The sequence below is a fragment of the Lepisosteus platostomus genome, chromosome 16 (genome assembly GCF_059453375.1).
Source record: "Lepisosteus platostomus isolate fLepPlt1 chromosome 16, fLepPlt1.hap1, whole genome shotgun sequence".
Classification (NCBI taxonomy): Eukaryota; Metazoa; Chordata; class Actinopteri; order Semionotiformes; family Lepisosteidae; genus Lepisosteus; species Lepisosteus platostomus.
In genome coordinates this window covers 894,614-921,237 of record NC_142626.1, presented here as the reverse complement: position 1 = coordinate 921,237, position 26,624 = coordinate 894,614, and the positions used below count along the sequence as shown (strand labels likewise).

Genomic DNA, 26,624 nt, shown 5'->3' with positions numbered 1-26,624 from the left:
AGGGAGACCCTCGAAGACAGATTATATCCCCTAAACTGGGCATCCCCAGGAGACCCCCAGTCTCTGTACACCGGGGGTCCCCAGCCCTGCTCCTGCGGAGCCCCAGTCTCTGTACACCGGGGGTCCCCAGCCCTGCTCCTGCGGAGCCCCAGTCTCTTCACTCGGCCCTGCTCCTGCGGAGCCCCAGTCTCTGTACACTGGGGGTCCCCAGCCCTACTCCTGCGGAGCCCCAGTCTCTGTACACCGGGGGTCCCCGACCCTGCTCCTGGGGAGCCCCAGTCTCTTCACTCGGCCCTGCTCCTGGGGAGCCCCAGTCTCTGTACACCGGGGGTGCCTGGCCCTGCTCCTGCGGAGCCCCAGTCTCTGTACACCGGGGGTCCCCGGCCCTGCTCCTGCGGAGCCCCGGTCTCTGTACACTGGGGGTCCCCGGCCCTGCTCCTGGGGAGCCCCAGTCTCTTCACTCGGCCCTGCTCCTGCGGAGCCCCAGTCTCTGTACACTGGGGGTCCCCAGCCCTACTCCTGCGGAGCCCCAGTCTCTGTACACCGGGGGTCCCCGGCCTTGCTCCTGCAGAGCCCCAGTCTCTGTACACCGGGGGTCCCCGGCCTTGCTCCTGCAGAGCCCCAGTCTCTGTACACCGGGGGTCCCCGACCCTGCTCCTGCGGAGCCCCAGTCTCTTCACTCGGCCCTGCTCCTGCGGAGCCCCAGTCTCTGTACACTGGGGGTCCCCAGCCCTACTCCTGCGGAGCCCCAGTCTCTGTACACTGGGGGTCCCCGGCCCTGCTCCTGGGGAGCCCCAGTCTCTTCACTCGGCCCTGTTCCTGGGGAGCCCCAGTCTCTGTACACCGGGGGTCCCCGGCCCTGCTCCTGCGGAGCCCCAGTCTCTGTACACCGGGGGTCTCCTGTGTGTGACCGTGTGCCAGTGGCAGGCTGTGTGAACTGGGGGGGCCGGTGACGCCAGCAGAGCCTCTTATCTCTGGGGACAGAAACCCCGGGCCCCCGCCGGCCCCCCTATCTCCCCGCCGCAGGCGCCACCCTCCCTCCACCCCAGGAGGGAAGCGGGCCCTCCCTCCACCCGACCCGCGGACTCTCTGTGCTTCCTTACCAAAACGCCATGACAGCGCCGTATAGCGCCTTTCAGCCCCCGGGACCCCAGAGCACTGTGGGTTGGCCGATACCAGCTGAAAGAGGGGGGCTGGCAGAACCACACCAGCGTGTTCGCCTGGCCGCAGAGCCCTCGGACCCGAGTCCACAGGGGAGCAGACACCTGGCTGGGGGGAGGGGCGGGTTTTGTTAAGGAATGCACACGTGTGGGCGTGTCTGCAGGTCCACACGCTGGAACCTCACGCTGGACAGGGAAGAGGGAGTATTACCAGCAGCCCCCCCCACACACACACACACACGCTGTGAGGTATTGATTGCGAGGTGCGTCATCTTGAGGGTCTGTCTGCGCCTTCACCGCCCCCCTCCTCCTCCTCCTCTCTCTCCCGCTCGCTCGCTGCCGTGCCCTCTGTCTGAACCGGCTCGGCTCGGCTCGGCTCGGGACCCCGGGAGGAGCCCGCATCCGCGGAAAACAGCCGCCCGCGTCAGAGCTGGAGGAGGAGGAGGAGGAGCCGAGATTCGGCAGGAAGGAAGCGCGCACAGAAAATAGGAAGGAGGCGCCTCGCGCGTTCAAAACAAGCAGACGGCGACTGGGGCTCCCTGCTCCGCCGGACAGAGAGGAGAAACCGCCACCCCGCACGCCTTCACCCGCAGGGCAGCCGCTCCCCGGCCTCCTGCGCACACCCCGTCCCCGAGCATGTCCGAGCGAGGAGGAGGAGGCGGCAGCGGCGGCGGAGGAGGAGGAGGAGGGCTCCCCCGGGCTGGCGGGGCTCCGTCCCCCCACCTCCAGCCCCCGAAGCCGGTGACCATCGCCTCCGCCCGCCCGGTGCAGATGAACCTGTACGCCACCTGGGAGGTGGACCGGTCGCTGCCCAGCTGCGTGCCCAGGTAGGCGCCGCCGACCCGCGCTCTCTCTGCTGCTTCCCGGCCGGACCGGACGGGCGATCCGTCGTCAGCCCCGCCCCTTAAAGACGGGCGGCCCGGCCGGGACGGGTGCGTGCCCCGGAGTGGGGGTCCCGGGGGTTCCCCGCCCCTCCGGTCCTGAGGAATGCGGGCCGCTCTCAAATTCTTCCTCCGGCGGTGGCGTGTCCGTACAGGCGGCTGATCATCGAGCGTTTCTTTATTTTTTTCCTGCATTTCTGCGAAGCGCTTAACATGCGAAGCGCTTTCAATTTGTACCGGGACGGTGGTGGTGGTGGTGGTGGTGATGGGGGGTGTGAGGGCGAGCTCTTTCGGGGTGCGTGACAGGCGCCTCAGATCTCTCCCCGTCTCTCTCGCTCCCTTGATGTAAGTGGGGCTCGCCCCCCCAGCGCCCCTCCTCCTCTCTCCTCGCCCTTGGTGCGAAGTCCTGCCGGTTTATCGATGATTTATTCAGTTCAATTCAATTTATTTTCTATATAGCGCCTTTCACAACAAGGTTACCTCTGTGGACTATTTATCCACAGAGGAAGGTCGCCCCCCCGCAAGAAATAAACACGGCAGGAGGACCGCGCAGCGAGACGTGCCTCCCACTCGGGCTGCGTGCGCAGGATGCGGTGCCGGTGCCGGTTCCGAGCGGACCGGCGGACCCGGGTCTGCGCTGGCGTCAGTCCGCCCAGTCCGGATCGGGGCCGCGGTCACGGGGGGGGGGGGGGGCTTTCCGATGGATCCGTCCGGGACGTGGATCGCCGGTTCCGTCCCCTCCGACGGCCGGGTCTCCTGGTCCGCCAGAGGGAGGTTCTGGGCCGCGGAGCCCGTGTCCCGCCGCGGTGCAGCTCGAGTTCCACACAGCCGGGGGCCCAGAGCAGGGGGGCGCTTCTTTACACACAGGGTGGTGGGAGAGTGGAACAAGCCGCCCAGCCCTGCTCTCTTCCGGGCTCCCTGTCCAGTCTGCTGCGCTGGGCTCAGGAACAGGGTCCGAGCAGAGGGGCAGAGGTGGGGCGATCTCGCGCGCTCGCATTGGCGTGGGTTCTGTCTCGCGTCGGCGTGGCGCTGAGGAATTCCGAATGGCAGATGTCCCTCCTGCGGAGCGATGTCCCGTGTTTCCCGGCTCCGCCTGACTCTTCCCCTTGAAGCTGTCGCTGAGCTCGGACGGGGCGCTGGGCGCTGTCCCGCAGAGGGCATCAGGAAACACTCCCTGTGCCAGGGTGGAGAGGCCAGGTGCCAAGACAAACAGGCTGGCTCCTGAGCCCCCGGCAGTGCCCCTCTGTAACACCCACCCACACACACACACACTGACACACACACAGGCGCAGATTTCCCAAGGACTGGGACAAGGACAGGGCTGAAATTAGACCCCTGGGTCTCGGGACTGTTTAAAGGTAGAAAAAGAATCATTTCTGCTTTCGGCACGTCGTACTGTGCCTCTCCACGAGGTAACTGGAGTCTCACTGGGCTGTACTGTGCTTTTACCCTGATCTCACTGCGCTGGACTGTGCTTTTACCCCGATCTCACTGGGCTCTACTGTGCTGTACTGTGCGTTTACCCTGATCTCACTGGGCTCTACTGCACTGTACTGTGCTTTTACCCTGATCTCACTGGACTTTTATAACTGTATCAGTCAATGCAGACTGACCTACTGTACAACAGAAAGATTAGAATTTCCAGTTCCTGGTGGAGTTTCTGTAGAAGAGTCTCCTGTAGTTAAAGCAACTGACAGCACTGTCACACCTGGAGCGGATCAGACTGCTGCACACTGGGAGTCTGACTGACAGCACTGTCACACCTGGAGCGGATCAGACTGCTGCGCACTGGGAGTCTGACTGACAGCACTGTCACACCTGGAGCGGATCAGACTGCTGCACACTGGGAGTCTGACAGCACTGTCACACCTGGAGCGGATCAGACTGCTGCGCACTGGGAGTCTGACTGACAGAACTGTCACACCTGGAGCGGATCAGACTGCTGCGCACTGGGAGTCTGACAGCACTGTCACACCTGGAGCGGATCAGACTGCTGCACACTGGGCTAGTAGTTCACTCTTTGGTCCACTATGTGATGTCACTTTCGCCACTGGAGTCCTGAGTCTGGCAGGAGGACAGATGGTGTGGTGAAGGAACAGGAGAGAAACCAGCTGGGATCCGTCTGATTTTCCATTATCCTAACCCTTTAAGCACCCCTGTGGATGGGGGCGGGGGACGGCTTGTGAAAATTGTCACTGGGGGTCTGGTGGGGGCTCGATCTGGGCGATGTCGTTGTTGCTGGAAAGGTAGCCTACCTCTTTTTTTTTCCTGCGTCAGATCGCCATTACATCCTGAATGTCAGCCTGACCTGGATTCTGGGGCCGGGGCAGAAGCCTGTTCTTGTCCCATTTTTCCAAATCCAGAGGGAGAACAGGCAGGGAGGTGAGGGGACGTTTCATCAGGTGTTGAAAGGACATCTGGAAAAAGATGCTTGAACAGGCAGAGGGAAACCAGCTGAGCTCCGAACGGACAACAGTCTGATCCGCTCCAGGTGTGACAGTGCTGTCAGTCAGACTCCCAGTGTGCGGCAGTCTGATCCGCTCCAGGTGTGACAGTGCTGTCAGTCAGACTCCCAGTGTGCAGCAGTCTGATCCGCTCCAGGTGTGACAGTGCTGTCAGTCAGACTCCCAGTGTGCGGCAGTCTGATCCGCTCCAGGTGTGACAGTGCTGTCAGTCAGACTCCCAGTGTGCGGCAGTCTGATCCGCTCCAGGTGTGACAGTGCTGTCAGTCAGACTCCCAGTGTGCAGCAGTCTGATCCGCTCCAGGTGTGACAGTGCTGTCAGACTCCCAGTGTGCAGCAGTCTGATCCGCTCCAGGTGTGACAGTGCTGTCAGTCAGACTCCCAGTGCGCAGCAGTCTGATCCGCTCCAGGTGTGACAGTGCAGTCAGTCAGACTCCCAGTGCGCAGCAGTCTGATCCGCTCCAGGTGTGACAGTGCTGTCAGTCAGACTCCCAGTGTGCAGCAGTCTGATCCGCTCCAGGTGTGACAGTGCAGTCAGTCAGACTCCCAGTGCGCAGCAGTCTGATCCGCTCCAGGTGTGACAGTGCTGTCAGTCAGACTCCCAGTGCGCAGCAGTCTGATCCGCTCCAGGTGTGACAGTGCTGTCAGACTCCCAGTGCGCAGCAGTCTGATCCGCTCCGGGTTTTACCATGCTGTTAATTGCTGTCGGTGGGGAAGAAACCCGGAGTGGATCAGACCGCTGTGCAGTGGGAGCTCCTGCAGTCCCCCTGCCAGCGGTGGGGTGATATTCCCCCCTGCAGACAGGCCTGTGGTGTGCTCTCCGTGTCTCTGTCACACTGACTCACGCCGTGCGGAGGAGGCTGCCTGCTGGGCTCTGGGCTCTGGGGCGGGGGGCTCTGCCAGAGGCTGACGAGATCGTGGGAGGTGGTGGGGGGGGGGGAGAGGCAGCAGCCAAGATCCACAGCCCTGGTTGTCTGCTCGATCCTGGGTTTTTCCGGCGCGTGGGTCTTGCGGACGTTCGGCTTCCCGGATTGTGTGCACGGGCCCGAGGGCTGCAGCGCCTCGAGACCGGAATGTCGTTCGACAGGCTGGGCTGAGAAACGCAGCCGGTTTCGGGGAGAGGCCCGAGGCTCTGTGGTTCGCACCCGGTTCACCTGCAGTGTCCACCTGCGTCCTCTGGCCCGGGAAGACGTCGGTGGGGTTGACGCTGTGGGTGACTCTGAGGGTCCTGTGGTCTCCTGTGTTCAGGTCGGTGTGGGACAGCCGTCCTGATGAGTGCCTGTCGGTCTCTCCCCTGTCTGCCCCAGGCTCTTCAACCTGACCCTGAAGAAGCTGGTGATGTTGAAGGAGCTGGACAAGGACCTGACCTCTGTGGTCATCGCCGTCAAGCTGCAGGTATCTCCTCCGGGCCGGCGCTGGAGTCTCCTCTTCATCCCTGCTCCTCTCTCTCCCTCTCTCACTCGCCCCTGTGTCTCTGTCCCAGGGTTCGAAGCGCATCCTTCGCTCCAATGAGATCCTGCTGTCTGCGGCCGGGCTGACCGAGACAGACCTGCAGCTCTCCTTCTCCCTGCAGGTGAGCTGGACCGAGCACCTGGCCAGCAGGACATGACAGCATCTGCAGGCCCTGCATTTACTGCGCTGTGCTGTGCTTTTACCCTGATCTCACTGGGCTCTACTGCGCTGGACTGTGCTTTTACCCTGATCTCACTGGGCTCTACTGCGCTGTACTGTGCTTTTACCCTGATCTCACTGGGCTCTGCTGCACTGTACTGTGCTTTTACCCAGGGCTTTACCATGGTGTAAAATGTGTGCTCCTCGTCCAGTTTAGCAGCCCCTGGCCAGACCCCGAGTCCATGGGTGGCTCGGAGAGGAGAGTCCCAGCTCTCCGGAGCACAGGGCCTCCAGTGAGGGATAAGGATCACTCTCCCTGACGACAGTAATGGGCTCAGCTGAGACGTGAGCTGATTCCTTTAAGCTGTGAAGAGCTCAGGCTGTGGGCTGGAAGCCAGAAGGATGAGGCTCCCGAGAGGCACTGGAACAGAGCTGTGGCCTCCAGCCCTGTCCTGCAGCCTGCACCCCGCTTCTGTAGAGCCCCAGTCCTGCAGCCTGCACCCCCCTTCTGTAGAGCCCCAGTCCTGCAGCCTGCACCCCTCTTCTGTAGAGCCCCAGTCCTGCAGCCTGCACCCCTCTTCTGTAGAGCCCCAGTCCTGCAGCCTGCACCCCTCTTCTGTAGAGCCCCAGTCCTGCAGCCTGCACCCCGCTTCTGTAGAGCCCCAGTCCTGCAGCCTGCACCCTGCTTCTGTAGAGCCCCAGTCCTGCAGCCTGCACCCCCTTTCTGTAGAGCCCCAGTCCTGCAGCCTGCACCCCCCTTTCTGTAGAGCCCCAGTCCTGCAGCCTGCACCCCCTTTCTGTAGAGCCCCAGTCCCGCAGCCTGCACCCCCTTTCTGTAGAGCCCCAGTCCCGCAGCCTGCACCCCGCTTCTGTAGAGCCCCAGTCCTGCAGCCTGCACCCCGCTTCTGTAGAGCCCCAGTCCCGCAGCCTGCACCCCCTTTCTGTAGAGCCCCAGTCCCGCAGCCTGCACCCCGCTTCTGTAGAGCCCCAGTCCTGCAGCCTGCACCCCGCTTCTGTAGAGCCCCAGTCCCGCAGCCTGCACCCCCTTTCTGTAGAGCCCCAGTCCTGCAGCCTGCACCCCGCTTCTGTAGAGCCCCAGTCCTGCAGCCTGCACCCCGCTTCTGTAGAGCCCCAGTCCTGCAGCCTGCACCCCGCTTCTGTAGAGCCCCAGTCCTGCAGCACCCCCTCTCTGTAGAGCCCCAGTCCTGCAGCCTGCACCCCGCTTCCGTAGAGCCCCAGTCCTGCAGCCTGCACCCCCCTTCTGTAGAGCCCCAGTCCTGCAGGGCTGCTTCATGAGAGCTGAGCCGGCGTGGGAAGGGTTAAATCTGCCCTCTGACCCCGGTGACGAGAGACGTGTCTTCCCTGCATGCCTTGCAGTACCCCCACTTCCTGAAGAGAGACGCCAACAAGCTGCAGATCATGCTGCAGCGCCGCAAGAGGTACAAGAACCGCACCATCCTGGGCTACAAGACGCTGGCCCTGGGGCTCATCAACATGGCGGAGGTCAGTGGGGGTCCTGGGCAGGTTGTCTCCTGTGTGCGTGTGCGCCCCCTGTGTGCATGTGCGCGTGGGCGCCCCCCTTGTGCGTGTGTCTCCCATGTAGGGTCAGTATCCCCTACTAAGCTACAAGCTCATCCCATGAGCCCTTGAACGTCCTGGTCCGGCCCGGTCCGGCCCGCTTCAGCCTGCTTCAGCCGGGTCTCTTTCCGTGTCCTGCCCAGGTGATGCAGCACCCCAGCGAGGGGGCGCAGGTGCTGGGTCTCCACAGCAACGTGAAGGACGCGGCCGTGCCGGTGGCCGAGATCCGCATCTACTCCCTGTCCAGCCAGCCCATCGACCACGAGGGGCCCAAGGCCAAGCTGTCCGGTGAGTCGCCCTGCTGCGCCGCGGCGCCGCCCCTGTGGCTGGCCCAGGGAGTGCAGCCTCCCGCTGCCGGCTGGGGTCAGAGCCTCACCCTGTCCTCCCTCCCTCTCTCCCCCCCGCCAGCAGACCGCTCTCCGGACATCGACAACTACTCGGAAGACGAAGAGGAGAGCTTCTCCTCCGAGCAGGAGGGCAGCGACGACCCCGCGCACGGCCAGGTGGGGCTCCGTGGGGGGCGGTATTGGGGTGCAGCTCACAGGAGCCCATATCTGGGCAGAGGGCAGCAGCAGGAGACAGTCTGGGGCGCGGGGGCAGAAAGGGGTTTGGGTGTGGGTCCCAACAGCAGGGTAGAGGGGACCCCGTGTCTGGCCAGGTGAGGCTGTAATAGATGATGAGACAGTATTGGGGTACAGCAGGCGGGGTGTAGTATTGGGGTACAGAAAGCACTGTCAGTATAGAAACACAGGAGACTTGTTTGGGGGTACAGGAGGCAGTCTGGGGCACAGGGGGTGTGGGTCCCAACAGTAGGGCGGCGATGACCCTGTACCTGGGGGTGGGGGGTTGAAGGGTTAAAGGTTAAAGTTTGCGTCCAGGGTGGGAGTGGCACAGGAGGGGCAGCAGCCTGATGGACTCTGCCCCCCCCTGCTCTTTCAGTATCTGTTTGACGAAGATTACGAGGTGGGGAAGATGAAGAAGTCTCGCCGCAAGCTGACCTCCACAGCGTCCATCACGCGGGTCAACGTGAGTCTCGCCGCCTGTCCACAGCAGCGCCGCCCCAGTGGCCGAGCCCGGCACTGCGCCTGCAGGCACGGCGTGCTGTCGGCCAGAGCTGTGTCTGCCGAGGGCACCGGGAGAGTGACCCCACGTCAGGCAGGAGTGACCCCAGGCCGGGTCGGACAGGGGTGTGACCCCACGTCAGGCAGGAGTGACCCCACGTCACTCACGGACAGGAGTGTGACCCCACGTCAGGCAGGAGTGACCCCAGGCCGGGTCGGACAGGAGCGTGACCCCACGTCAGGCAGGAGTGTGACCCCACATCAGGCAGGAGTGACCCCAGGCCGGGGGCGGACAGGAGTGTGACCCCACATCAGGCAGGAGTGACCCCAGGCCGGGGGCGGACAGGAGTGTGACCCCACGTCAGGCAGGAGTGACCCCACGTCACTCATGGACAGGAGTGTGACCCCTAGTCAGGCAGGAGTGACCCCGGGCGGGGGGCGGACAGGAGAGTGACCCCACGTCAGGCAGGAGTGACCCCGGGGGGGGGCGGACAGGAGAGTGACCCCACGTCAGGCAGGAGTGACCCCGGGGGGGGGCGGACAGGAGAGTGACCCCACGTCAGGCAGGAGTGACCCCAGGCCGGGTCGGACAGGAGCGTGACCCCACGTCAGGCAGGAGTGACCCCAGGCCGGGTCGGACAGGAGCGTGACCCCACGTCAGGCAGGAGTGACCCCAGGCCAGGATTCAGGCCGCCGAGCGCACGATTGGCGCCAGTGTTTGCAGGGGCAGGGCTTGGCAGGACGCGGCGCACAGGCGGGGGGCCCGTGGGGGCCGGGGGGGGAGAGTAATTAAGTGCTTCGACACCTCTGCGCTGATGTAATTGCCGCTTGTGAAGGGCTCTTGGAATCTCTCCATCCTGGCAGCTGGCCTCTCTCTCTCCTCCGCTGCCTCACGGCCGCGGGCCGCAGGGGCGGCGTGGGCCTGCAGGGGGCGGCGTTAACCCCGAGGGGCTCTGAGGGCTCTTTCAGAGAGGGAGAGTGTGCAGTTTGAGAGCGGGGTGCGTGAGGTTCAGGTCACAGTTAGGGGTGACTGGTCACTCCGCCTGCCCCACAGCTGCTGCAGTGCTGTGTGTCTGGCTCTGGTGGGACTTGATGAGTGACGCTGCTCTGTGCTACAGTGCTGGGCTATACTGTGCTGTGTGTTCTGTACTGTACTGTACTGTGCTGTACTATAGTGCTCTGTACTGTACTGTATAGTCACAAGCACTACTGTATAGCTCTGTACTGTTCTGTATTGTGCTATGATGTTCTGTACTGAACTGTACTGGGCTATAGTGCTCTGTGCTGTGCTATACTGCTCTGTACTGGCCTATAGACCTTTGTGCTGTAGTTATGGTCACAAGCACTATAGCTCTGTACTGTGCTGTACTGTGCTAAAGTGCTCTGTACTGTAGTTATGGTCACAAGCACTACTGTATAGCTCTGTATTGTGCTGAACTGTGCTATGGTGTTCTGTACTGCTCTGTGCTGGGCTATAGTGCTCTGTGCTGTGATGAGCTCCACTATGCTTCTCTGCCCCTCAGTTGCAGTGAAATTGAAACTTCCTCTATTTGGCCAGAGTGTTATTGTCTGAACCGGTGACGTTCTTTTCTGTCTGTTTTTCCTCAGCAACCCAACATAAAGCAGAAGTTTGTGGCTTTGCTGAAAAGGTTTAAAGTTTCCGATGAGGTAACGTTTCCCATCTCAATCTCTGCAGCAGGTAAAACCGTCTGCTGTCCTCTGTCTCGGAGCTGGGGCGCAGTCCTGCGTGCTCCCTCTCTCGGAGCTGGGGCGCAGTCCTGCGTGCTCCCTCTCTCGGAGCTGGGGCGCAGTCCTGCGTGCTCCCTCTCTCGGAGCTGGGGCGCAGTCCTGCGTGCTCCCTCTCTCGGAGCTGGGGCGCAGTCCTGCGTGCTCCCTCTCTCGGAGCTGGGGCGCAGTCCTGCGTGCTCCCTCTCTCGGAGCTGGGGCGCAGTCCTGCGTGCTCCCTCTCTCGGAGCTGGGGCGCAGTCCTGCGTGCTCCCCGTCTCTCTCATTAGTGACAGGACTAATGCTTCCGCTTCCTCTTCCTCTTCCTCCCTCTCCTCCTGCCCGCCTGTTGGCAGGTGGGGTTCGGCCTGGAGCACGTGTCCCGGGAGCAGATCCAGGAGGTGGAGGAGGACCTGGACGAGCTGTACGACAGCCTCTACAACCCCAGCGACAGCGGGCCGGAGATGGAGGAGACGGAGAGCATCCTCAGCACCCCCAAGCCCAAACTCAGGTCAGCGCAGCTGGTCCCCTGCCTGGCCAGTACACAGACTGGGGAGGGGCTCTGGGGGAGGAGCTTGGCCAGTACACAGACTGGGGGAGGGGCTCTGGGGGAGGAGTCTGGTCAGTACACAGACTGGGGGAGGGGCTCTGGGGGAGGAGTCTGGCCAGTACACAGACTGGGGAGGCGCTCTGGGGGAGGAGCTTGGCCAGTACACAGACTGGAGGAGGAGTCTGGCCAGTACACAGAAGGGGGAGGGGCTCTGGGGGAGGAGTCTGGTCAGTACACAGAAGGGGGAGGGGCTCTGGGGGAGGAGTCTGGTCAGTACACAGACTGGGGGAGGGGCTCTGGGGGAGGAGCCTGGTCAGTACACAGACTGGGGGAGGGGCTCTGGGGGAGGAGTCTGGCCAGTACACAGACTGGGGGAGGGGCTCTGGGGGAGGAGTCTGGCCAGTACACAGACTGGGGGAGGGGCTCTGGGGGAGGAGCCTGGCCAGTACACAGAAGGGGGAGGGGCTCTGGGGGAGGAGTCTGGCCAGTACACAGACTGGGGGAGGGGCTCTGGGGGAGGAGCCTGGCGAGTACACAGAAGGGGGAGGGGCTCTGGGGGAGGAGTCTGGCCAGTACACAGACTGGGGGAGGGGCTCTGGGGGAGGAGTCTGGCCAGTACACAGACTGGGGGAGGGGCTCTGGGGGAGGAGCCTGGCCAGTACACAGACTGGGGGAGGGGCTCTGGGGGAGGAGCCTGGCCAGTACACAGACTGGGGGAGGGGCTCTGGGGGAGGAGCCTGGCCAGTACACAGACTGGGGGAGGGGCTCTGGGGGAGGAGCCTGGCCAGTACACAGACTGGGGGAGGGGCTCTGGGGGAGGAGCCTGGCCAGTACACAGACTGGGGGAGGGGCTCTGGGGGAGGAGCCTGGCCAGTACACAGACTGGGGGAGGGGCTCTGGGGGAGGAGCCTGGCCAGTACACAGACTGGGGGAGGGGCTCTGGGGGAGGAGCCTGGCCAGTACACAGACTGGGGGAGGGGCTCTGGGGGAGATCAGACTGCTGTGCACTGCGAGTGATGTCTCTGTCCTGTGCGTCTCCAGGCCCTTCTTCGAGGGAATGTCCCAGTCCAGCTCCCAGACGGAGATCGGCAGCCTGAACAGCAAGGGCAGCCTGGGCCGAGACACCTTCAGCCCAGTGAGTCCTGGGAAGTGGGAGGACTCAGAGGGGAGAGGACTGGGAGGACTGGGAGAGCAGGACTGGGAGATTTAGAGGAAGATTTGATTAGAACTCACATCTGCAGAGCTGCAGGCTTGTCTGACCCAACTTGCTGTTCCTTAATTGAACCCAATTAACATAATTAAATTAATTAGTCCAGGTGAAGGTGAGTTTTAGCCACTGACTGAAGATGCGTAGAAGCCCTGCAGGACTGGGGCTCTACAGAAAGGGGGTGCTGTAGGACTGGGGCTCTACAGAAAGGGGGTGCTGCAGGACTGGGGCTCTACAGAAGTGGGGTGCAGACTGCAGGACAGGGCTGGAGGCCACAGCTCTGTTCCAGTGCCTCTCGGGAGCCTCATCCTTCTGGCTTCCAGCCCACAGCCTGAGCTCTTCACAGCTTAAAGGAATCAGCTCATGTCTCAGCTGAGCCCATTACTGTCGTCAGGGAGAGTGATCCTTATCCCTCACTGGAGGCCCTGTGCTCCGGAGAGCTGGGACTCTCCTCTCCGAGCCACCCATGGGACTCCGAGAGGTCGCCCCCTGATTGGAGATGCCTGTGAGCCCCATCCTCGCCCCTGTCATTCCTCTGTCTCTCCAGCAGGGGGAGGCAAACCCTTTGGAGAAGATGAAGCAGCCGCAAAGCAGGACCCTGGAGGAGGCCCTGTCAGAGACTGACACGCTGGTAACACACACTGACACGCTGGTGACACGCTGGTGACATGCTGGGGAAACATGCCGAGAAACTGAACAGCCATCTCTCTCTCTCTTTCTCTCTCTCTCTCTCTCTCTCTGCTCTCTCTGTGTGGTGCAGGAGCTCAGCGAACAGGACCTGTTTGGGGAGATGACCCCTTCCATCACTGTGTCAGTCCCCGAGAAGCCCAGGACGCCCCTGAAGACAAGCAAGAGCACAGAGACCCAGAGCATGCCCTCTCCCAGGTTAGCACACACTGTATAGACACAGAGCACGCCCTCTCCCAGGTTAGCACACACTGTATAGACACAGAGCACACCCTCTCCCAGGTTAGCGCACACAGTATAGACACAGAGCACACACAGTATAGACACAGAGCACGCCCTCTCCCAGGTTAGCACACGCAGTATAGACACAGAGCACACGCAGTATAGACACAGAGCACGCCCTCTCCCAGGTTAGCACACAGACAGGACAGTCTCGGTATGTCCGGCTCTCAGTTCCCCCACTCTGTGTCCACCACTCTCCCCACGCAGGCTGGACGGCGGCCACACCCCTCGGCAGAGGAGGAGCACTCCGTTTAGAGACCGGCAGCAGTCGAAGCCGCTGAGCGAGAGAACCAACAGCTCAGACAGCGAGAGGTCGCCTGAGCTGAGCCACTCCACGCAGGTACTGACCCCACAGGTCCGGTCTTGTTAGACCCGGGGGACCGCTGGTCTGGTGGTTCAGGTCCAGTCCTGTCAGACCAGGAGGACAGCTGGTCCGGCGGTTTAGGTCTGGTTTTGTTAGACCCGGGGGACAGCTGGTCCGGCGGTTCAGGTCCGGTCCTGTCAGACCAGGAGGACAGGTTGTCTGGTGGTTCAGGTCCAGTCCTGTCAGACCAGGGGGACAGCTGGTCTGATGGTTCAGGTCCAGTCCTGTTAGACCAGGGGGACAGCTGGTCTGATGGTTCAGGTCCAGTCCTGTCAGACCAGGGGGGCAGCTGGTCTGGTGGTTCAGGTCCGGTCCTGGTAGACCTGGAGGACAGCTGGTCCAATCCTGTTAGACCCTGTTGTGGTCTGTGTGCAGTCCGGTGTGCAGGCTGACCGTACTGCCCGCTGGAAGAAGGCTGTTGTCACCCACAGGTGCCCAGGAAGGTGGTGTACGATCAGCTGAACCAGATCCTGGTGTCGGACACCGCGCTGCCCGAGAACCTCATCCTGGTCAACATCACGGACTGGCAGGGCCAGGTCAGTACCAGCGCGGGTCGGGGGGTCGGCGAGGGTCGGAAGGTCGGGGGGTCGGCGAGGGTCAGGGGTCAGGGGTCAGGGGGTCAGCGCGTGTGAAGGCTCCCCTCTCCTCTCCCTGCAGTTCGTCGCGGACCTGCTCCACGCCCAGAAGCTGCCGGTGGTGTGCACGTGTTCTGGTGCCGAGATCCAGGCCGTGCTGTCTGCAGTGCTGACCCGGATACAGAAGTTGTGAGTTCACCCCGTCTGTCGGACACGGGACCCACACCCGAGCTCAGGAGCTGCACAAACGCAGGCGCACACTCGCACTCACAGACACAGGATCTTCTCCTGCTTCAGCCCTGGGCACAGGAGGAGATAAACCAACCCCCCCCCCCCTCTCTCTCCTCCCCCCCCTCTCTCCCCAGCTGTAACTGTAACTCCTCCATGCCACGCCCAGTCAAGGTGGCAGCAGTGGGTGGGCAGAGCTACCTGGGCTCCATCCTGAGGTTCTTCGTCACCCAGCTGGCCAACAAGACGTCGGACTGGCTGAACCACATGAGGTTCCTTGTGGTGCCCCTGGGTAAGGTGCCCGCCGGGAGGGGCAGGGCGGGGGGCGCGGGGGTGCCCGGCCGAAACCTCGGGGAGGTAACACGTCGTGTGCAGCCACGAGATCTGAAAGGTGCGGTGAAACGGGTAGACGCGACACCCCGGATATCGTGAAAGAGTGAGCTGCTGGACGTCGGCGCTCGAGCTCGTTCCTCTGGCGACGGGCTGTGATTCCTGCCCTCCCTCTGTCCGCAGGCTCGCACCCCGTGGCCAAGCACCTGGGCTGGCTGGACGCCCGCTACAGCTCCGCCTTCCTGGACCCGGCCTGGAGGGACCTGTTCAGCCGCCCGGAGCCGCCGCAGACGGGTCAGCGCCTCGGCGGGCCGGGTCAGGGGGCTGGATCAGGGATCGGGAGGCTGGGTTAGAGATCAGCAGGATGGATCAGGGATCGGGGGCTGGGTTAGAGATCAGCAGGATGGATCAGGGATCGGGGGCTGGGTTAGAGATCAGCAGGATGGATCAGCAGGATGGATCAGGGATCGGGAGGCTGGGTTAGAGATCAGGGGGCTGGATCAGGGGCTGGATCAGGGATCGGGGGCTGGGTTAGAGATCAGCAGGATGGATCAGGGATCGGGAGGCTGGGTTAGAGATCAGCAGGATGGATCAGGGGGCTGGATCAGGGATCGGGAGGCTGGGTTAGAGATCAGCAGGATGGATCAGGGGGCTGGATCAGGGATCGGGAGGCTGGGTTAGAGATCAGCAGGATGGATCAGGGGCTGGATCAGGGATCGGGAGGCTGGGTTAGAGATCAGCAGGATGGATCAGGGGGCTGGATCAGGGATCGGGAGGCTGGGTTAGAGATCAGGAATATGGATCAGGGGCTGGGTTAGAGATCAGCAGGATGGATCAGGGATCGGGGGCTGGGTTAGAGATCAGCAGGATGGATCAGGGGGCTGGATCAGGGATCGGGAGGCTGGGTTAGAGATCAGCAGGATGGATCAGGGGCTGGATCAGGGATCGGGAGGCTGGGTTAGAGATCAGCAGGATGGATCAGGGATCGGGGGCTGGGTTAGAGATCAGCAGGATGGATCAGGGGGCTGGATCAGGGATCGGGAGGCTGGGTTAGAGATCAGCAGGATGGATCAGGGGCTGGATCAGGGATCGGGAGGCTGGGTTAGAGATCAGCAGGATGGATCAGGGGGCTGGATCAGGGATCGGGAGGCTGGGTTAGAGATCAGGAATATGGATCAGGGGCTGGGTTAGAGATCAGCAGGATGGATCAGGGATCGGGGGCTGGGTTAGAGATCAGGAGGCTGGGTTAGAGATCAGCAGGATGGATCAGGGGCTGGATCAGGGATCGGGGGCTGGGTTAGAGATCAGCAGGATGGATCAGGGGGCTGGATCAGGGATCGGGGGCTGGGTTAGAGATCAGCAGGATGGATCAGGGGGCTGGATCAGGGATCGGGGGCTGGGTTAGAGATCAGCAGGATGGATCAGGGGCTGGATCAGGGATCGGGGGCTGGGTTAGAGATCAGCAGGATGGATCAGGGGGCTGGATCAGGGATTGGGGGCTGGGTTAGGGATCAGTGGGTGGATCACCAGAATGGATCAGGGATCTCAGTGGGCTGGATTATCAGGCGATTGGTTGACGCCTTTTTTCTGGACTGGAGTTGTCTGCTTGGGGTGTCTCCTCCCGTTAACCAGACGGGGGGGGGAGATGTCAGTGTGTATGTGTGTGTGTCTGTTTGGGGGGGGTCACAGATTGAAGCGCCCCGCCCTGTCTGTCAGTGTGTGTGTGTGTGGGTGCAGGTCAGTGTGTGTCTCGGAGAGTTCGGTGTGTGTGGGGAGGGGGGGTCATGGACTGAAGCGCCCCCGCTCCGTCTCCTCCCAGATCCCATCGATGTGGTCGGCAGGATCTCCCAGTACATCGCAGGAGCCGCCATCACCCACCAGCTGCCTGTGGCTGAGGCCATGCTGACCTGCAAGCACAGACTGTGAGTCTGCACTCGTCTCCCTCCACTTCCTCTCTCTCTCTCTCTCTCCTCCCTCTCCCCCTCCACTCTCTGTCCCTCTCCCTGTCTTCCCTCTCTCTCTCCTCCCTCTCCTCCCTCTCCCCCTCCACTCTCTGTCCCTCTCCCTGTCTTCCCTCTCCTCTCTCTCCCCCTCCACTCTCTGTCCCTCTCCCTGTCTTCCCTCTCCTCTCTCTCCCCCTCCACTCTCTGTCCCTCTCCCCCTCCACTCTCTGTCCCTCTCCCTGTCTTCCCTCTCCTCTCTCTCCCCCTCCACTCTCTGTCCCTCTCCCCCTCCACTCTCTATCCCTCTCCCTGTCTTCCCTCTCTCTCTCTCTCTCTCCTCCCTCTCCCCCTCCACTCTCTATCCCTCTCCCTGTCTTCCCTCTCTCTCCTCTCTTTCCTCCCTCTCCCCCTCCACTCTCTGTCCCTCTCCCTCTCTCCTCTCTCTCAAGACCACTGTTAAGACTGTTCTAATCCCCCCTCTCTCTCCAGGCACGATGAAGACTCCTATCAGAAGTTCATCCCCTTCATTGGGGTGAGTGTCCCCTCTCAGTCCTCTCCCTCTCTCCCGTCTCCTGTGTCCTCCCACTCACTGCCTCTCCTCTGTGTCTTTGGACAGGTGGTGAAGGTGGGGTTGATCGAGCCCAGTCCAGCGTCCGCAGGTAGGATTACGGTAAAACCAGGGTACGCTTTGGGGTGCGGAGAGTAAGAGGAGCACAGGCGTACAGGATTTAGGAGAAGGGGTGTGTGGAGTGGAATCGGTGTTGAGGCTCAACCCCGCGCCTCACTTCCTGTCCCGCCTCTTTCAGGTGCGGATGCAGACGAGGGCGGGGCCACGAGCTTGGCCGTCCCCTCCACGTCGCCGCCTTCCCACGGGTCCGGCGTCGGATTGGTCAAGGAGGCCGCCGCGACCCCGCCCCCCTCGCCCTCCATGAGCAGCGGATTGGCCGTGCTGGGGTGGGTGGGGCTTGCCGGCCGCCGGCTCCCGGTACAGGCGAACGGTCGAACTGGCTCCCAGGTCGCGGGTCGCAGACGGTCGGCGGCGGTCAGCCTCCGGTTGCACAGCAGCGAGGTCCAGTCCAGGATTTCGCAGCTGCTCGAGTGCAGACCGGTGCTGATGGTCTCACATTTGCCGCCATGCGAAGTTCTCTCGCCTTCAGCTCTGCCTGCCCTCTCTCCGCAGGAGTCCCAGCATGCCCCACGGCGTGGACGCCATCGGCCTGCAGGTGGACTACTGGGTGGCGCTGGGCGGGGAGAGGAAGAAGGAGGGCGAGCGCCGCGACACGGGTTCGAAGAACACCCTGAAGAGCACCTTCCGCTCCGTGCAGGTCAGCCGGCTGCCGGGGGCCGCCGGCGAGGGCCCGCCCGGCCTCAACACCATGTCCATGACCGTGGTCACCAAGGAGAAGAACAAGAAGGGTGAGTGCACACTGCCCCCTGCTGGCGCGGCGCCGCCGTGGCGCTGGGAGGGTTCCAGCGGGAGGGCCTGCCTGCCTGTGTTCCAGTTCACCGGAGCCAGTTCTCTGTTTGTGTAGGTTTTCCCTTGGGATTGCCAAGCACGTACCACCCCTCACTGTTTTTTACCACGGTGTCCTGTGATTTTTACCGTGTTGCTCTGCTCTTTGACTGGGCTTGTGCTTTTACCCCGATCTCACTGGGCTCTACTGTGTTGTACTGTGCTTTTACCCCAGTCTCACTGGGCTCTACTGCGCCGTACTGTGCTTTTACCCCGCTCTCACTGGGCTCTACTGCGCCGTACTGTGCTTTTACCCCGATCTCACTGGGCTCTACTGCGCCGTACTGTGCTTTTACCCCGGTCTCACTGGGCTCTACTGCGCTGTACTGTGCTTTTACCCCGATCTCACTGGGCTCTGCTGCGCTGTACTGTGCTTTTACCCCGCTCTCACTGGGCTCTACTGCACTGTACTGTGCTTTTACCCCGATCTCACTGGGCTCTACTGCGCTGGACTGTGCTTTTACCCTGATCTCACTGGGCTCTACTGCGCTGGACTGTGCTTTCACTATGCTGCTCTCTCCTGTCTCCGCAGTGCCCACCATCTTCCTGGGGAAGAAGCCGAAGGAGAAGGAGGTGGACTCCAAGAGCCAGGTGATCGAGGGCATCAGCCGGCTCATCTGCTCCGCCAAGCAGCAGCAGACCATCCTGCGAGGTGAGGGCGCACGCACACAACCGCACACTGCTACACACACACACACACTGCTACACACACGCACACACACAACCGCACACTGCTACACACACGCACACACACAACCGCACACTGCTACACACGCACACACACAACCGCACACTGCTACACACACACACAGGCGCACACTGCTGCACACTGCTACGCACAAACAACCGCACACTGCTACTCACACACAACCGCACACTGCTATACACAGGCACATGTAGACAGACACGGCTGCACTCAGACTGCAATGCACACACACGGACGCAGATTGGCATGCTTGGACACGGGCACACGCACATGTAGACAAACAAGGGCACTCTCGGACACGCATGGACACGCGCGGTTCACCCGCGCTCCCACAGAGGGCTGCTCGAGTCCCTGTGGTCCAGCAGGCTCCTGGAGGCAGGTGTCTAAACCCGCCAGTGGCTGACCGGCCGTCCCTGCTGTGCTCTCTCTGCAGTGTCCATCGACGGGGTGGAGTGGAACGACGTCAAGTTTTTCCAGCTGGCGGCCCAGTGGCCCACCCACGTCAAGTATTTCCCAGTCGGACTCTTCAGCTACAGCAAGCCAGCGTCCTAGGACCCGCCCCCCCCAAGCCCACCCCTCCTGCGCAGCCATTGGCCAGCTCCCGGAACAGGCCCTCTGCCACTCAGAGCTCCTGGAACCCTCCCTAGCCAATCAGAGCCGGGGGTGTGGGCTTCTCCTCCAATCGCGTCACTCGTAGACTTCTGCTCGGATTTTCGTTCTTCTTTCGCTATAGCAACGGCTGTGGAGCACATGTGGATTGGATCGATGACGTCGCTGTTCGCTCACGCCCGTCTCCAGGGCAACGCAGGGAGGTGCTGGAAGAGTGTACAGAGGAGGGATGGGGTTACAGATGGAGTACACACACGCACACAAAAATGGACGCTTGCTGACCATGTCCTGTACAGAAGTAACTTTGGGCAGATGTGCTTTTATGTGTGTCATGTTATGCACCAGTTTCCTTGCGGTGTGTTTTCATTAGAGCATTAAGCGTATAAAAACCAGGCCGTGTCCTCTTCCTGACAGAGCGATTGTGTCCGTACAAGATGGGTGATTGGTCATTCCTGGCGCTGGTGGAGATCAGAATGGCTTTTGGGAAGATGGGGGAGTCCAGAGGCAGGGAATTGCTCTTTAATCCAGGGGTGACCAGTACTAGTCCTGGAAGGGGTGCTGTCTGCAGCGGGGGTGTCCGGTCCTGGGCCAGGAGGGGTCAGTGTGGCTGGTGGTCTCGTTTAAAGCAGCAGCACCTGTTCGATGGGTCCAGTTAAGCCCATGAGGCGAAGACAGAGCTTGTTAAGAGCCGGGTAGCAGGGGGAGCCCCCAGAGATGCCCGCAAGCCCCTTGGCCACAGTAGGGGACCACTCTGGGCCTTGCCCAGGTGCGAGAGGCGTGCCGTGCGACGGGGCGCAGTTCCTGTCCTGGGGGCCCACACCGAACCTTGCTGACTCCAGCCCCCCTGTTTCCCGGGATCCCCCGCTCGGCTCCTCTCCTCGCAGGACCGGACTCCAGTAGGGGGGTGTGGGGGAGTCGGAGCGAGTCCAGTTCAGTTCGCCCAAAGGAAAGGAACTCCGGTCTTAAACCCCCCCCCCATCAGAGCGAGATGGACTAGATCTTCCCATCCGTGCTGAAGGGGAAATGGACTGTTCCATTCTTTTATTTCTGGTGGTGGGGGGAGAGTGTGGCCTCACTGCCTTCATGCCTCTAGGGCGCTCCTAGAAAACACAGCCATCAGCCTCTTGTTGTTTTTATACCAGACATGTGCACTTTAATATTAAAACTCCTATTTGGACGTGGGTCTGGCCGTGTGGGTGTGGACAGAAGTCCTTTAGCGTCGGTAGTAGATTATATGATCACAATCCCAACCCCCCACCTCGCGTCCCAGACTCGTCCTCGTTCCTGCTGGATGGGTTTGCCCCGTTGGAACCCGTCTCCCTGGGAAAAGAGCCGGCCGAGTGAGCCCAGCCCGGTTCTGGAGGGGAGGGGGGCTCGGAGGGGTGTCCCTGGAGCAGAGGAAGGGGGGGCTGGGACGAGCGGGGCTCCGGACTCACCCATGCGTCTCCCATTGGTGTTTTAGTGGGATTTCCCCCCACAGTCAGGTGTCGTGATTTGCGCTCCTCTCCCAGCGGCCTGTGCCCAGTGGTAGATTTTGTTTTAAAGACGTCGCAGGCGTCTCCCTGGACGAGCACCAGTGTGTTTGGGCCTTTTGTGGTTGTGTTTTGAACTGCGAGTTGCGGTGTTTGTTCCCCCCGGGGCAGGGCAGGCTCCGGTGAGCTCCGGGCTGGGAGTTCCAGGCGGCCAGCCGCTCTGCGTGCCACTGGGCAGGCTGATTAATCGAGCGCAGCACTGCGGCGGGCTGGCCGGGCTGCCTTCTGCCCCCGCGGCCCAGCGTCTCTCGAACCCGCCGCGCGCCGCGCAGCCCTGGCAACAAGCCCTGCAGCTGCTGCTGCTCCACGCGGGCGTGCCTCCCGTCGCCCCAGACGGCCGAGGACAACAGTGTGTTGGACTGGGGGGGCGCTATGCCGGTTTCTGTTGCCATGAAAGACCCTCCCCTCCCCCTGCAGGGGGCGCTGGAAGCCACAGCCTGGTTCAGGCTGACCAGCAGCAGCAGTGGCCAGCCGCCTGTGGGGCAGCGTGGCCGGGGTTCGAGACCGCTGGACCGTCAGCAGCGAAAGTCCGGCTCGGACCGGCGCCGCCTGCCTGCGGGGGGGTCCAGAGAAGCGAGGGGGGGTGCTGCGTTCTCCATTTTCAGCTTTTCCGTCCCCTGTCCGCTGGAGCCAGAGAGCCAGAGGGACGGAGCCGCAGGGCTGTCGATTCGGTGTGTCATTAAAAATCATCAGAATCAAAACGTTGGATTTTTAACCCGTCTCTTGTCACGACGCTGCGTCACGGACACCGCGGCACGCGGACGTGTAGCCCGCCGCCCAGCGCCCAGCACGCGCGCTCACGCGGAGCTGCGTCCCGGGTCAGAGCACGGGCCTGACACCGCGCCGGGGCCCCGGGTTCAGCTGTCTGTGTGGAGTCTGCATGTTCTCCAGCGGTTTGTCCATCCACAGACACGCTGGTGGGGACACAGGGCCTGGTGTGTGTGTCCTGTGACCCGGGTGTGCCCTGCCTTGTGCCCGTGGGGTGCTGGGATAGAGGAGGAGGAGGGAGAGAGAGGAGGGAGAGAGAGGAGAGAGGAGGAGGAGGAGGGAGAGAGAGGAGAGGGGAGGAGGGAGAGAGAGGAGAGAGGAGGAGGAGGGAGAGAGGAATGAGAGAGAGGAGGAGGAGGGAGAGAGAGGAATGAGGAGGAGGAATGAGAGAGAGGAGGAGGGAGAGAGAGGAATGAGAGAGAGGAGGAGGAGGGAGAGAGGGGATTGAGGAGGAGGAGAGAGGAGGAGGAGGAATGGGAGAGAGAGGAGGAGGAGGGAGAGAGGGGATTGAGGAGGAGGAATGAGAGAAAGGAGGAGGAGGGAGAGAGGAGAGAGGGGAGCGGCCCCGGCTGGCGGCAGTGTTTTGGGCGGTGACGTCAGCGCGCCTGCGCCGGGGCTTCTGGGAAGCCAATATAGGCACAACAGCCATTTTCGGCTCGCGAGCGGCTGTCAGTGCGGAGAGCGAGCCAGTCGCGCGCAGCGGAGCAGTCGGGATGCCGGTTCCTCGCGACAGCTTGGTCGTGTGAAAAGAAACAACAACAACAACAACAGCGGCGACCACGCACGGACACGGACACGGACACGGGCGTCTTTCTTTTCCCAAGAAAAGACCCTGACGTGCACACGAGTGGCGGGGGGACACGGCTCCGATAACCTTTCTCCCGACCCCCCTCTCCCTCCTCCTCCTCCTCCTCCTCCCCACGCTGCGTGGATCCGTCCCGTTAGGAATGAGCCCGCCGTGCCGGATGCGGCAGTAGAAAGAGCGAGAGCGCAGAGGTGCGGACACGCAGGGCAGAGACCCGGCGCGGGGGGCATATCTCGGACTGGGGGGCTTCCTCGCGTGCGTGCCTGTAGGGGACGGAGCGGGGGGGCGGCGCTGCTTGGACAGCCGACCCGGACAGGACCGGCGGGGCCGAACCTCGGAGACTGGACCTGCACCGCGAGCCCGCTTTCCGGGCCCCTCGGATGCGGCAGGTGTCGGGGGACCGAGCCGGCGAGCTGAGCTGAGCTGAACCGAGCCGAGCCGAGCCTTCAGGGGACGGGACGACACCGGCGCCTCAGGGGGCGAGAATCAGGTGAGTCATTGACCCGTGAGCCGCTCTTCCTCTCCCCGCACCCCCTCCTCCTCCTCCTCTCGCCCTCTCCACGGCTGTCCCCCCCCGAGGGGCCGAGGGCCCGGGTTCAGCGCGCTCGACCGCTTCATTCAGACACGGGACTGGGGAGGGGGGTTCGGCTCTATTGGCCCGTTTCCAGACCCGATTCCCTGACCAGGCTGGACCCGGGTGGACCCGGGTTCTGGTGCTGACGGTGTCCCGCGTCACGTCACTCAGTGTCCTCTGTCCGGGCCAGTACCGGGGGGGTGGGATCGCGAGCTGTGAGACGTGTGAGGGGTTCTGGTTCTGGTTTGTTTTACTTTGCACATCCGCGAGTGGGACGTAAAGAGCGGATTAGAGCGAGCCTGTGTTGAGTTAATGGTCCCGGTCCGGCCCGGCCCGGCTCGGCTCGGCGCTCCGGAGGTCTGGTGGGGGGTGGGGGGCGCGTGTCAGCTGGACCATGCCCATCCACGTCTGCACGTGCTGGCGTGTTTTGGGCACGCAGGGCGGCGGGTCGGGCACCCCTCGGTGACGGATGCGCGCGGCTGTGTGTGTTCCGAGCTGCCCGGCTGTCCGGCGGCGGCCCGGCGCTCCCGTGACGCGGCGCTGTCCCCCGCGCCGGTTGGCGCATTGCGGTACCTCCGGCGCAGCGTGTGCGTGCTGGCGGCGGCGGGGGGGGGGCAGGCCCGGCAGGTGCGTCTGGTTGGCAAGTCGCTGGGAGTGTTAGACGAGCCCCCCCGCTTGGGCCTGTCCGCTCGCTAGCTCGTGTCCCCTTCTTGGTGGTGGTGGTGGTGGTGGTGGGGGGCGTTGTGCTGGTTTTGGCAGCGCGGCTGGCTCCAGACCCCTGCCACTCTTTGTGTAGATGAGTGTTGTTCAGGGGTCGCTTTCCTGGACCCTCCACTCAGAGCTCTGTACAGGTTATGGGGATCCCCTCCACCCCCACCAGTGTGTACCCCCACCTGGATGATGCTCCAGTCCGCTCCCCACACCCCAGCTGCCAGTGTGTGATGGAGCCAGTTCAGAGAGGGGGGTTATTAGGAGGCCATGAGGGGTAAAGGCCAGGGGGGAATATGGCCAGGACACTGGGGTGACACCCCAACTCTTTTTGAGAAAGACCCTGGGGTTTTTAATGACCGCAGAGAGTCAGGACCTCAGTTTTACAGTATCGTGTCCCTGTCACTATAGTAGGGCATTAGGACTCGCACAGACTGCGGTTTGCGTCCCCACAGTGCAGTGCTGCAGTGCTGTATGACAGTACAGTGCAGCAGTGTTGGATGACAGTGCAGTGCTGTATGACCGTGCAGTGCTGCAGTGCAGCAGTGCTGTATGACAGTACAGTGCAGCAGTGTTGGATGACAGTGCAGTGCTGTATGACCGTGCAGTGCTGCAGTGCAGCAGTGCTGTATGACAGTGCAGTGCAGCAGTGTTGGATGACAGTGCAGTGCTGTATGACAGTGCAGTGCTGCAGTGTAGCAGTGCTGTATGACAGTGCAGTGCAGCAGTGCTGTATGACAGTGCAGTGCAGCAGTGTTGGATGACGGTGCTGCAGTGCTGTATGACAGTGCAGTGCTGTATGACCGTGCAGTGCTGCAGTGCAGCAGTGCTGTATGACAGTGCAGTGCAGCAGTGCTGTATGACAGTGCAGTGCAGCAGTGCTGTATGACAGTGCAGTGCTGTATGACCGTGCAGTGCAGCAGTGTTGTATGATGGTGCAGTGCTGAAGTGCTGCAGTGTTGTATGACAGTGCAGAAGTACAGCAGTGCTGTATGACAGTGCAGTGCTACAGTGTAACAGTGTTGTATGACGGTGCTGCAGTGTTGGATGACGGTACTGCCCCCTCTGCCCCAGGGCTCGGCGGCCTGTGTCGTGAGGGATGTCCGCCATGGTGCTGCCCCGGGACGAGCCTCTGGAGCGCCTCTCGCAGGACGAGATCGTGCTGAGCACCAAGGCGGTGATGCAGGGGCTGGAGACGCTGCGCAGCGAGCACGCCGCCCTGCTGGCCGCGCTGCTGGACGGGGTGGCGCTGCCGGACGGCTCCCAGCTCCCCGCGGCGCAGGAGAAGTCGGGGCTGCTGCGCAAGAGCCTGGACGCCATCGAGCTGGGGCTGGGGGAGGCGCAGGTACGGGGAGCGGGGGGAGGGGTCCCTCTGGGTGCGTGATGGGGTCGGGGGTCTCTGAGGTCAGTATCGGGGTAGCAGGACGGGGTCGGGGGTCTCTGAGGTCAGTATCGGGGTACCAGGAAGGGGTCAGAGGTCTCTGAGGTCAGTATCGGGGTAGCAGGATGGGGTCGGGGGTCCCTGCGGTCAGTATCGGGGTACCAGGAAGGGGTCAGAGGTCTCTGAGGTCAGTATCGGGGTGGCAGGAAGGGGTCAGAGGTCTCTGAGGTCAGTATCAGGGTAGCAGGATGGGGTTGGGGGTCCCTGCGGTCAGTATCGGGGTACCAGGAAGGGGTCAGAGGTCTCTGAGGTCAGTATCGGGGTAGCAGGAAGGGGTCAGAGGTCTCTGAGGTCAGTATCGGGGTACCAGGATGGGGTTGGGGGTCCCTGCGGTCAGTATCGGGGTACCAGGAAGGGGTCAGAGGTCTCTGAGGTCAGTATCGGGGTAGCAGGATGGAGTTGGGGGTCCCTGCGGTCAGTATCAGGGTAGCAGGAAGGGGTCAGAGGTCCCTGCGGTCAGTATCGGGGTGGCAGGACGGGGCCGGGGGTCTCGGGGGCCAGTACGGGGGTGCTCAGCCCTGCCGCCCGCCCGCCCACAGGTGCTCATCGCCCTGTCCAGCCACCTGAGCGCGGTGGAGGCGGAGAAGCAGAAGCTGCGGGCGCAGGTGCGCCGCCTGTGCCAGGAGAACCAGTGGCTGCGGGACGAGCTGGCGGGGACCCAGCAGCGCCTGCAGCGCAGCGAGCAGAGCGTGGCCCAGCTGGAGGAGGAGAAGAAGCACCTGGAGTTCATGAACCAGATCCGCAAGTTCGACGACGACGTCTCCCCCTCGGTACTGCGCGGGGAGAGGGGGCGCAGGGGCACGGGGAGAGGGGGGGTACAGGGGGGCACGGGGAGAGAGGGGGTACAGGGGGGCACGGGGAGAGAGGGGGTACAGGGGGGTACGGGGAGAGGGGGGGTACAGGGAGATGAGGGGGTACAGGGGGGCACGGGGAGAGAGGGGGTACAGGGGGGTACGGGGAGAGGGGGGGTACAGGGAGATGAGGGGGTACAGGGGGGCACGGGGAGAGGGGGAGCACAGAGAGAGGAGGGGTACAAGGGCACAGGGAGAGAGGGGCTACAAGGAGATGAGGGGTACAGGGGCACAAGGAGAGAGGGGCTACAGGGAGATGAGGGGTACAAGGGCACAGGGAGAGGGGGGGCACAGGGAGAGGGGGGGTACAGGGGGGCACAGGGAGAGGGGGAGCACAGGGAGAGGAGGGGTACAGGGGCACAAGGAGAGAGGGGATACAAGGAGATGAGGGGCACAGGGAGAGAGAGGGTACATGGGGGCACAGGGAGAGAGGGGGTACAGGGAGAGGGAGTACAAGGAGATGAGGGGTAGAG

The 26,624-nt window shown here is 62.7% G+C and overlaps 2 protein-coding genes across 10 annotated transcripts in view; both read left to right on the top strand.

Annotated features, from left to right (window-relative positions):
• The first annotated feature begins 1,445 nt into the window (after positions 1-1,445).
• Positions 1,446-19,861, top strand: pacs1b (phosphofurin acidic cluster sorting protein 1b). 7 transcript variants are annotated; one of them, XM_088608714.1, is made up of 24 exons: positions 1,446-1,987; positions 5,811-5,898; positions 5,987-6,076; positions 7,492-7,617; positions 7,836-7,980; positions 8,101-8,195; positions 8,632-8,718; positions 10,362-10,421; positions 10,835-10,989; positions 12,070-12,163; positions 12,786-12,887; positions 12,996-13,120; positions 13,412-13,544; positions 14,000-14,104; positions 14,226-14,332; positions 14,509-14,663; positions 14,885-14,995; positions 16,521-16,623; positions 17,134-17,176; positions 17,261-17,303; positions 17,451-17,598; positions 17,825-18,060; positions 18,690-18,809; positions 19,297-19,861. In XM_088608714.1, exons 1-24 carry the CDS (start codon positions 1,797-1,799, stop codon positions 19,413-19,415), a joined length of 2,781 nt encoding a protein of 926 aa, XP_088464840.1. In that variant the 5' UTR covers positions 1,446-1,796; the 3' UTR covers positions 19,416-19,861. The 7 variants fall into 7 exon arrangements, with proteins under 7 accessions (XP_088464840.1, XP_088464844.1, XP_088464838.1 ...); XM_088608718.1 differs by having other exon boundaries at positions 1,466-1,987; positions 12,786-12,866; XM_088608712.1 differs by having other exon boundaries at positions 1,466-1,987; positions 12,783-12,887.
• A 2,437-nt stretch (positions 19,862-22,298) lies between these two features.
• Positions 22,299-26,624, top strand: part of klc2 (kinesin light chain 2) — a 15,735-nt gene continuing 11,409 nt past the window's right edge. For 2 of the 3 annotated variants that reach the window (XM_088608747.1, XM_088608748.1), the window contains exons 1-3: positions 22,301-23,067; positions 24,934-25,204; positions 25,840-26,070. In XM_088608747.1, the coding sequence (XP_088464873.1) occupies positions 24,959-25,204; positions 25,840-26,070 (477 nt within the window). In that variant the 5' untranslated portion in view covers positions 22,301-23,067; positions 24,934-24,958. Of the gene's footprint in view, positions 23,068-24,933; positions 25,205-25,839; positions 26,071-26,624 lie in introns of all 3 variants that reach the window. The other variant, XM_088608749.1, reaches the window with a different exon arrangement.

Coding starts and splice junctions, on each gene's coding strand:
- pacs1b (XM_088608712.1), top strand. CDS start 1,797: ATGTCCGAGCGAGGAGGAGGAGGCGGCAGCGGCGGCGGAGGAGGAGGA. Junction 7,618..7,835: donor GGCTCATCAACATGGCGGAG/GTCAGTGGGGGT, acceptor TGTCCTGCCCAG/GTGATGCAGCACCCCAGCGA. Junction 8,196..8,631: donor ACGACCCCGCGCACGGCCAG/GTGGGGCTCCGT, acceptor CTGCTCTTTCAG/TATCTGTTTGACGAAGATTA.